The sequence below is a fragment of the Nelusetta ayraudi genome, unplaced genomic scaffold (genome assembly GCF_046127955.1).
Source record: "Nelusetta ayraudi isolate G7.1 ecotype Tasmania unplaced genomic scaffold, CSIRO-AGI_Nayr_v1 ptg000068l, whole genome shotgun sequence".
NCBI classification, from domain to species: domain Eukaryota; kingdom Metazoa; phylum Chordata; class Actinopteri; order Tetraodontiformes; family Monacanthidae; genus Nelusetta; species Nelusetta ayraudi.
In genome coordinates this window covers 859,084-870,243 of record NW_027466118.1, presented here as the reverse complement: position 1 = coordinate 870,243, position 11,160 = coordinate 859,084, and the positions used below count along the sequence as shown (strand labels likewise).

General features: G+C 46.3%; 1 protein-coding gene across 1 annotated transcript; it reads right to left on the bottom strand.

The window, feature by feature from the left end:
* Window positions 1–875: 875 nt before the first annotated feature.
* LOC142898571 (D(1) dopamine receptor-like) lies at window positions 876–4,216 on the bottom strand. Its single transcript, XM_076041553.1, has 2 exons — window positions 3,974–4,216; window positions 876–3,721 (listed from the first exon to the last, which is right to left on the bottom strand). Exon 2 carries the CDS (start codon window positions 3,400–3,402, stop codon window positions 2,272–2,274), a length of 1,131 nt encoding a protein of 376 aa, XP_075897668.1. The 5' UTR covers window positions 3,403–3,721; window positions 3,974–4,216; the 3' UTR covers window positions 876–2,271.
* Window positions 4,217–11,160: the final 6,944 nt, after the last annotated feature.

Sequence of the window (11,160 nt, the reverse complement as noted above, 5' to 3'; positions counted from 1 at the left end):
GAAGTTAAGAGAAGACCATGGCACCCCATCCAATTTTTCTTACGTCCCAGCATGCGATTCTATTTAGAATTAATATATCCCTGGGTTTTCGATTGACCTGTAAGTACTAAAAAAAAAAAATGATGGCAAATGGAAGTTTAAGCTGCTCCTCTTGCAGCTGAAACACGCTGAAATATGGGACAACCTTAAAATTCACCTGTTATGTCAAGGTTGCCCGTGAGCATAATCCAAATTCTTTTTTGCACATGGGCCCTTTGTGAGTGGCACAATTTCATTAAGCTCAGCCAACGGAGCTGACACTCCTGCTTCAAACTGTTGCAACGCCGAATGAGATCGGATGTAAAGGCAGATGAGATCGGCTCTCAGTTCCACCCCAGTAAATTAAAGCAAGACAGATAAACAAATATAATGTTTTCCCACACATATAGCCCAACCCTTGCCCATGTTTCAGCGCAGTATGTGCTGAGCAGGTAGAAAGAAATCAGATAAAAGCAACAATGACAAATTAAAAACAATGTATTTGATTTTGCACTGGCTTTCAGTATATTTTGAAGTGAAACATTTTTTTTTTTGTCATTTTTGTAAACAAAAATGTGTTCCATAAGCTGTGATTAGACAGGTACCCATGCACTAATGTATGATGTAAAAACATTAAATATAATGGTAAGGTTCAGGTGGTCTGTCCCTTGGCCAAACCAAGCCCAGTCAAATTTGTAATGTCCTAAATCATGTAAAAAGTATCGATATCTGCATACATTTCAATAGGTACTGATGATTCATATTTAATGGGATCAGCTATAAATCCCATTAAATATGATACATCAAAATAAATGTTTTTTTTATAGCCAAAGTGACCACAAGTAAATAGCTTCAGCTTTCATTCACAAACACCAGCCTTTTTATTGACATGAACAGCAGGTTTACATGTAATAAGGAGGCGACCATATTGCACTGCCATGTTTGTACAGTAGCCCAGAGAATTGATTTGCTCTTTTTTTTCTTTCTTTTTTTTTTAACCATCATGACATCACAGCTCATCTAAAAAAAGATAGGGGATCAAGTGCCACACCAGAAAACAGGAAGTAACATTGACATTATTTTTGCAACCTGCTTCCGTGTCAGTAGATGCTGCTAAATCTTACACACTGCACCTTTTTGTTCACATTAAAATTCATAGACATCATAGAAACCTACCCTGTTCGGGCAGTCAGGAGAAACACACAAACACCGGTGGCGTGCTGACTGCCCCAATCCCACTCGTAGTTGGCGTAATGTGTATCCCAAATAAAAGCTTTTCTCAATCTTATACCCTTAAAATATCTCAGCCCACCAATACCAAGAAACATGAAAACTTTGGCACAAGCTAAAACGCTAGGGTTTTGTGGAATACAGATTCACCTCTCTAATCATGACTGAGAGTTCCTTGATGTTTTTTTTTTCTCTTACGAGGAATTGAGCGAGAAGAAACTATTTGCCTGAGAGAGGTTGTTTGATGTGGTGTCTAAAAAAATAAATAAGTAAATCCAAAAACACTCAAGGTGACGATACCAGAGACAAATTGAACCTGGAACGATTTCTGAGGTGCTGGTTGAGTAAACTGACATTGGAGTTGGAACAGTACACAACAATGGGGAGAAGTGACCCGCTGGCTTGACATGCTGCGTTTTTCACCTCTGCTTCCAAAAGACACATTCAGATCAGCAATTTCTACCTGCGTCGAGTCACAGGGGTACGAATTTGAACCTGTTTCACCTTCATCTGGAAGCAGGATTTTGGGGCTGAGCGGTTGCAACAGATGTTCACGTTAGCAGTGTGTCACGCTGAGTCTACAGGAGAATGTTCTGTGCGTGTGTGATGGTATCGAAAAGAGCAGCGTCTGACAGCATTAGGGATTGTGCTGCCCAGTCATGGGATTATCTGTCCCCGGGGCGTGCCAGCGCTGCTGTTCTCTCTGCTCTCTGCTGCAGCAGAGGAAGGTTCCTATAATCTCGACCCCTTGCATCCTCACTATTGGACGTTTCTTCCTTTTTTTTCCGAGGACATGGTGGCCACCGCAGCGAGCGTCCTGTGGACTCGGCCGCCACGCACGAGTGCACGCGGGGTATCCGCATCCTTTTGGCGGCACTCGGAGCCCCAGCAAAAGAGATCGGCGGCGGCGGCGGCGGCGGCAGCGGCGGCGACGTCCTCACTTGAGGTCGGTCCGGCCGGCCTGCGCAGGAACGCTCAGACTCCTGGCGTTTCAGGATGAGTCAGTGCCGGGAGAGTCGTGAGTCACTTTTTGTTCGGACCGACCGTCTCCACGTTGTGGCCTCCTGGATACAGCCTGTGGCAGCCCAGCAGGATGGAGAAAGCCTTGCGGAAGTCGGCGTTGAAGGCGTAGATGATGGGGTTGAGGGAGGAGTTGGCCCAGCCGAACCACACGAAGATGTCAAAGGTTGAGGGGCTGATGCAGGGGAAGGCCTGCTGCTGCTGGCCGCTGCCGGACTCCTCGCAGAAGGGCACCATGCAGTTGAGAATGAAGAAGGGCAGCCAGCAACACACAAACACGCCCATGATCACCGACAGCGTCTTCAGCACCTTGGTTTCTCGCTTCAGCGTCATCCTGAAGGAGCTCTCCGACTCGGCGATGCTGGAACCGCCGCCACCTCCGCCGCCGCCCATGCTGTCGTGCCGGTTCTTGGCGTTCTCGGCCGCCCGCTCCAGCGCCGAGATCCTCCTGATCTGCCGGTGAGCGATGCGGTAGATCTGGGTGTACGTGGCCACCATGATGGCCACGGGGATGTAGAAGCTTATGAGCGAGGTAGAGATGGCGTACGTCCTGTTCAGGCTGGAGTCGCAGTTTTCCACGCTGGCGTTGGAGGCCTGGGAGCCCGGGGGGTTGGCGGGCGTGGCGGCCACTCTGGTCTGGGCCTTGTGCCAGTTGAGCTGCACGGGGATGAAGGAGATGAGCACGGACAGCGTCCAGGCCACGCTGATCATCACGAAGGCCACCCTGGGCGTCATCTTCCTCTCGTAGCGGAAGGGGCTGGAGATGGCCCAGTAGCGGTCCAGGCTGATGACGCACAGGTTGAGGATGGACGCTGTGGAGCACATGATGTCAAAGGCCACCCAGGTGTCGCAGAAGGAGCCAAAGGGCCAGAAGCCGGCGATCTCCGTCGCCGCCTTCCACGGCATGACCAGGACAGCCACCAGCAGGTCCGACACGGCCAAGGAAATGACGAAGAAGTTGGTCACCTTGGAGCGCAGGTGGCGGAACTTGGTGACGGCGGCGCACACCAGCGTGTTCCCCAGCAGGGTGGTGAGGATGAGGAGCGAGAGGAAGCAGCCCGTCAGCACGCGGCTGGAGGGGGCGTCGTCCAGGTAGCCGCCGTCCACCACGGTGGTGAAGTTCACAAGATCCATCCCGGCACGAGGTGAAGGTGGGTGTTGGGGCGGGGGTGGTAGGTCAGTGGTGCGCCTTTTAAGCCATGCTGCAGATTCCTCTACATCTCACAGATTATAATCTGGGACGCGGTTGACTGGAAGAGAAAATCCCCATTGCTGCATCCGGCGGCGAAAGGCGGGGGTGGAGAAGTTTCAGGCGAACCCGTTCCTGTCCCAGACATTTCCCTCCGGACCTCGTGCGTCAGAGCGGGCATTGTTCAGGTGGCGGTGCTGTTTCATCGACAGGCTCCTACACTGGTGTAATCCCACAGGTCTTCTTAGTAGTCATCAGAAGCCCCTGTAACGTAGAGCCAAGAAATCAGTCCTCCATCATCAATACCACCTTTAGTTTATTAACCTTAATAAAGCACATTTTTTGCCCATTAGTGTGGTTAACCAGGATCCAACCTGGGATTTCCCCACAGGAGAGATAACATTGTTTGCGAAGGTGTCACTGATCAAAACAGAAGAAGAAGGAAACCTCAAAGCTTCCTCCAACGTATCCTCTTCAGCGGCGCTATAAATATAAACACAAAAATATGTCACTCACGTCTTAGTCACGTCAGGGGCGGTCAGCTGCAGCGTCATTTCAGAATGTCCCACCGCTTCCGTGGAAACTTCGCGGCGCCGAGTCTCTTTCCATTGAGCGCATCCGTTCCCCCGCGGTGCCCTTCAAGAGCGGCGAGAGGTCTCCTCCTCACGAGGTGTCTTCACGCCGGCGCTCGTGCCGGTCCGCATTCCGGAGACGGCGGTCCGCATCTGTCACTCAGCCGTCACCGCTCGCCCCGCTTGGCTGCCTTGTCTGCCCGCCCGCCCGCCCGCGTCCTCCTGCAGCCTCAGCGCGCGTTTGCGGGACAAATCCCGGTTAAGGGAAGAAAATAAATAAATAAATAAATAACAGCAACGTGCTCTCCGTCGCTCTGACGTTGTCCCATTCAAGAAAGTAGCGATCAATGTGATTCTTATTTCAGAGTAATAATAATTTCAAAAATGCTGTCGACGCACTTTTCTCGTGCTGCAAAAAAAAAAAAAAAAAAAAAAAAAGGAGAAGCGCCCGCGTGTCCTCAGCTGTGCGCGCACTTTGTTTGACCCATTTAGAATTTGCCTTGTAGTGTGTCGTCTACCTAAGTCAACATGCGCGTTACGAAACTGTCACACGCGGGACCGACCAGAGCCCGGAGCATGCGGCAGAGGCCGTGTGTCGGTGACGCCACCTAACGACAGCGCGGAGTAACGCGTCTGCGATGTGAGGAAATGTGGGGGAAAAAAAATTCTACTCCTCAAGATTTTTGAATGAGTGAGATTGAAGGGATTGACGGTCAGAACTGAGGATTTTTTCCTCCCAGCATCATGTGTGCCGAGCTCGGTCAGCCGCCTCCACCACGCCCTACTTTTTTTGCTCCTCCATGAGATTTTGTGCAGAGCCTGGAAAAAACAACTCGTGACAACATGAGTCAGCCTGGTCACTCCTGCTTTTCGTTTACTTCCAGCTGGTGTGTTCCATATTCATCCGTGCGCCCCGCGAGTGTGCGTGCACGCAGAGTGCACGGATGGATGTGGAGGGAAGGCTTCGTGACGTGCCAGCTGTCACCTTGCGCTGATGTAAACACTTGTGACAGGAAGAAAACAGAGGCTTCCACCCTTTGCCATCGCAGGCGGAGGCAGAGCGAGGAGAGAGTCAGCCGGTCAGCCGTCAGCAGGTTAATAATATAGTATGATTGATTGATTTTTCTTTGCCCAAAACAACTGTTATTTTTTATTCATATGCCGTGTTTCACTATGGCTGCCATTCTAGTTTTGTAAAATTAGAATCAACTACCTTTGATGGAACAGTCATCCATTAATTTTCCATACCTGCTTCTCCTGTGCTCATGGTCACGAGGGTTTTCTGGAGCCCCTCTAGCTGTCTTTAGGGCGAAGACGGGGTTACATCCCGGACAAGTTGCCAGTTCATCGCAGGGCCACACAGCAGAAAGAAAATAAACAACCTTTCGTAATTTCCAGTTCCCATTTTGCCTCATGTGCACGTTTCTGGACTGTGGGAGGAAACTGGAGCACCCAGAAGAAACCCACGCAGATCCTAGAGGAACAAACGACACAGAAAGGCCCAATGCCCAGGGGTCAAACCTGTGACCTTCTTGCTGTGAGGCAACAGCCACCGTGTTGCCCATAGACAAACTCATTAACCATAATAGAACTATGTTTTTTGTATGTGATTTGAAGAAGCAATGCCTTGCATTATACAAGAATTATTTGAATTAATGTTGTCATCATATGTATTCTGCTTGGATGAGTTCAAATCGTCATGCGAGAAACGCTGACACACTCACATGAGAAGCAGCCGAATGAGAAGAACCATAGCCAAAGAAATGGAAGGAAGAAGCCTGAAGGAAGTCTGTATGTTGACGAGCTCACGATGCTCGTGGCTGTATCACGTGTTTGCATGAACGCTCTGCAGAGGTGGAGTTCGCCGAAATGTATATGAAGCGCTATGGGAGCGACTACTGCCTCAGTGAGAGGAAGTGGCACCATGACGGGACGGTAAACTGCTCACTCCTTGCAAGTAAAAGAACAACGGCCAGGAAAATCTCCCTGTCTGTCGTTCTTCCACTGCTGATAGCTGGAGGTCGGTAGCCGGTTTCAATATGGAAGATGTAAGTAAATGATTCTTGGTCAAGTCTTAGAAGACGAAGCATGCTTCAGCATGTCTTTTGAGCATGCAAATGAACGTCTCCAGAAAGACTGAAGATTGAACTGCACCTTTAACACAATCTGATTGCATATTCAAATTCTAGGTTTCGCTACGTTATTTTCGAACTGCGTCGGAATTTGGTCTATTTCGGTTTTCATTTCATTCATTCATTCTCGCAACTTAAGTTTCTCACGATCCTTGCTGAATTTAAACTCTTGAGTTCTCCCTAGCTGGGCCAAAATCAAAGACACAGTGGATGGACGCAGTTAAAGGTCAGAGATCAGGGAGAGGTTGAGGGCATCGGACTCAACATTGAGTCCGGGCTGGACCCCCTGCCTTTGTTCGGCTTCTTTTTTGAGTTCAAAGCTGCAGCTGCCTTTCAGCACGACGCCACGCGGCTCACATGCTGCCTGGTCTCTAGGATTGGCCAAACATGCTGCGTGATTCCCGAGATTCGTCTTTCCTGTTCTGAAATGCTCTTTTTTCACATTTAGGTGTCGTCGACTGCTTTGGGGCTCTCGCACGCACCGCTATGTTTTTGAATGCAGCCAAGATCTCTGTTGGCAATGAAGTCTGCACTTGCCTGCCCGTGCAAGTAAACACACACCCTAATCAGTCATACCTTAGGTGCTGTGTGATTTCCCGTGTGGGCTCCGCTGATGTGCCAAGCAGATACTAGACCATGATACACAGTTTTATTTTTATTATCCCTGTCAGCGATACCAAAACATTTTGTCTTACATACCCTGTTTGCAATGGAACCTGGCAAATAACCCACTAAAAACAACAATCAGTGTCCACTGATCTTTTGTGAGAATAAAACAACAAATCCATGATGTAACTTCCATGTTTATATCCTCTCGAGGAATCTCATTCTGCTATCCTTTTGGAAATAGATTCTCAAACTTCACTGTTGTTTTTTTTTTTTTTTTTTTTGCCTTACTCTTTAAGATGTCCTGAATTAATGATGGCGTCACATTCACTGAGCTTTGGAAAAAAAATTTGCAAGGCACACAGTAGCCCGTGTTAAAGTTTCGTAACGGTAACTGGTGAAAGTACTTGTGGAAAAAAAAAACGTCAAGGAAAGTTGATAAAATCAGCTGATGTATTTACCACAACTTGTAACCACGATTTTCACATTTGTATATTGCATTCAGTCAGTAGATCACAGAGTATCACAATGTATAAAATGTTGGTCTTAAATAAATAAATACACCATGCATAAATAGACTTGAAATTCAAATATTAAAGAAAATAAATTACGTAGTTTTTTTCATAGAAAAATCAGAATTGTCACACAGTGCCAAAACTAACTCAGTAGTCAGATTCTCTGTCTCTTTTCAAATGAAAACAAATGGGGACAAAAGGGACGTATCACTCTGCGCTCTGTCAGCGACGCTTGTTGCTCAGTTTCCTGATGAAGTTAATGAACTGCTTGAACGGCATCAGACTGTTTGTCCATGGTTTCATCAAACATGCCTGACCGTCCTGAAATAGAAAGAGGAGATGGTCACGGATTACATCACGCCATGATCCAATCAGTGGTGATGCAACAGGGGAGAAGTCAGCAGTCAGGGCTCAGAGTCTGTGGGGAAACCCTGCTGTGTCTTTGCTGGCTCACCTGTTGGCCACCAGCTGCCGGCTGTTGATCCTCCATCCTTTGCAGCAGGTTCTGAATTCCAGTGACGGTGTCCCTGTCGTCGTTGTACACGGTTACGTTGCTGAGAATGCTTTTTAGTTCTTTGACAAAAACTCCCACACATTTAGTCTGCAAAGGAAAAAATGACATGGTCTTGTTGTGCCGTTGCAGAGTGGAGGTGTTGCCTGATAATCAGTTCCACAGAGAATGGATAATAATAAAAAACAAACATAAACAAAAATAGAAATAAAAGCCTTGGCCATAGCAAGGTAAGTTGGTGAATATTGAAAGAGATGCAACACGTACCGGATTTCTCTGCATTCCTTTGGAGGGTACATTCACCGTTGTTGGCTACATGGTGAGAAAGAAGACTTGAATTAATTTGTGACACTTTGGATACTTAACGTTTTCCATGATAAGTCAATAAAAGGATGATAATCGATTAAAAACACAAATTGATTCTGCTGACTAAAATAATGAGATGAATGAAAAAAAAAAACACTTGTCAATACTTACAAATGAGATGTTGCTTTTGTTCTGTCTGTACAGCAAGTTGAGGTTCTCCAGTCCATTCAGCATCTCACGATGAATGTCCCTGTTTGCCTGCAGACTGAAACACAGGTGCAACAGGACCATGAGGGTAGTGAGGAACTTCGTCATCCTACAGCGTCGTGTCTGACTCTCACTCTTCTTCCACTTTCTCTCTTGATCGCTCAATAAGTGTGACTCTCATCTGCAGCATCCTGTCTTTATATACTCAGAAGGGGAAAAGGAAATTGATGACGATACGTTGCGGGTGTTTTTTCTTCTTTTTTTTTAACGGTGCCTTCGACGTAATTTCAACATTTTAATTTTGGAAAATACCATGAGAGTAGAAGAAGTTATTCAATTACCTCATGTCCGACAAAGCACCTACTATCAAGTTTCAGAGTGCAGTCGCGGTGCGATAACAGGCCCATACATGAAAAAGGCATTTATTTATTTAATTTTTTTTTTATCATTTTCCGTGCCGGTGCGGCCATAATACTTGTGCATTATTTATGATCTTTGGACTGTAAGCGCATAAGAGCCTGTCAGCAAAAACACATTTAATAATTGTTCTAACTTTGTTCTAACACAGTGACCCGGTGACCATTGTGGTTTTCATTTCTAGACTCTGTTATAGGCGGTGATGCCAATATGTAACTTATTCTCTTTTGACTCAGCTACTTATGCACTGAAGGATTAAACAAGTGACTGAGAGGCAGTTTTTACAACAGAAACTGTTCTTACGACTATTTTAAGGTGGCGGTGTAAATATTAACCATGTGGGCGATTCCATGGTTTCTACACTGACTGCAGAAACCATGCGAATTTATTACTAATGGTATGATGTCAGTGTGATTTTTTTGTGAATTGGAAGGAACCTGCCCACACTGGGTGGTATTCTGGTTTTGAGGACGGTCACTGACAAGAAAATTGCTGTCCACCAGTCACGTGGACCAAGTGTGAGGATGAGGCAGTGAATGAAAGGCTCACTCGCCTGACATTCTAATTTAAGAGTTGAGAGAACTGACTGTGACCACCTTCTTTGTGCAATGCTGGGTATCACATTATATCATACAGAAAGTGGCATTTCAAAGAAACTCCGCAAAAAATCCATGAGTGTCATGTGCCAGAGTTAAAAAAGGGATTTTGTGGCAAAAAAATATATTGAAATAACTTATCAAACAAACATTTAAACTGCAAGAATATGACATTTTTGGGCCTTTTAAAGTACGTGCCCACCTTATATGGTTACAAAAAGTAAATAGTTTTTAGTAAAAAAGTTTTAAGGATACAAAAGAATCCCTAAAATCAGCCTCTCCCCTGGACAGAAAACTGAATCCCATGAATAAGGTATTATTTTGACACACGGTCATGATTGCAGCAGTCAAAGAGTACACCAATATATTACTTCCATGATAATATGAAAGTGGTGAATGGCTGAATGTGTGTCATCTGCTGGTGGTTGGTAGAAAGGCTGCAGCCGCACCACACAGCAACCCAGAATAGCAACCCGACAGCAACCCAGGGCACAGGCAGCCCCAGCACCGCAGACCACGGAAGGACGCCCGCCCCCATCCCCCGTCTCCTCCGCGCCGCCCCCACCCCTATTCCCCCAGCTGCGGGACGCCCACCACAAGGGGGAAGCCAGAGAAAGAGTGCGGGGGCATGGACGGCCCGGGGCGGCATGGACGTTCTGATGAAACCTCCAATAGAGCAAGAGAGAGGGAGATTCCAGGAGGATCGTCACAACTCAACACATGATAAGCAATATTGGTGAAAATCTTAAAAATAGGAATTGCATCATTTGAACTTTGGACGGCTTTAATCAGGTTTCACAAATTTAGAGGGCATCCAGTGAACCAATTACTAAAGGCCATCCTGTGGGAGGACTGCTTCATGAGAAAAGAAAAAAACAAACACATATGGCAGCTACCCAAGTGATGTACTGCCGATAAAAACATACTGCTATTACTATTAAAGACAAGTATTCCCAATCTGTATAGGGCAAGGGTGGGCAAACTTTTTGACTTGTGGGCCACAGTGGGTTCTAGAACTTTCCAGAGGGGCCGGAGCAGCAGCAGATGGATGGAGTGTTTTGGTGACCCATCTCAAAGGAGGAAAAATGTGCTATTAATGTCAATTGAAAATGACCAAAAGTGTTACAACACAACCGGTATATAGCTCTTTATTGAAATGACTCAAATCACTGAAAAAAAAAATGATGAAATACAGCTATTTTATTGTTTACTTACTATTGATATAGTTTCTTCAGGTTTGGCAGGACGGATTAAAAAGCTTAACGGGCCGCACATGGCCCCCAGGCCGTAGTTGGCCCATGCGTGGTATAGGGTCTCATTCGTCCACCTTATCATCGACTTCAGGTGCTGTGGTGGATGACTTCACTTCTCATTTGACCCTTCATGAAAACACGAGGAGGCCTCGTAGTGTCTCCATGGATGACATAAAACTAATTCACAGCCACACAGGCTATATGGGCCGGCAATGGACTCGTCCAGGCCGTGATCTGAGTCATTTGTGTATTCCCGGCATGAGGAAATCACCATTAAAACCTTGCGACAAATTAAAAATGCCCTCCTTCATGATGCTTGCAAGTCACTTTGTGGCATTGCATCAATAACAGTTCATATTCTTGAGGTCTTGAAATCCTTAGTAGCAACCCAGGTTTGGATCCACCATGTGGTCGTTTACTGTGCCTCAGCCAATAAACTCCCAACCCACTGCCAGTTCCCATTTTTTTAACAGAAAAAAGAAATTGTAGCAAATGCTGCAACTGCTACATTTGAATACAACTGTGTTACACAGAAAAGAATGATACGATTATATTGATGTATATCACACTGTACTTGACAGCAACAGT

What these genes read in the sequence shown, in the direction of transcription:
- LOC142898571 (XM_076041553.1), bottom strand. Translation starts at nt 3,402, where the DNA reads ATGGATCTTGTGAACTTCACCACCGTGGTGGACGGCGGCTACCTGGAC.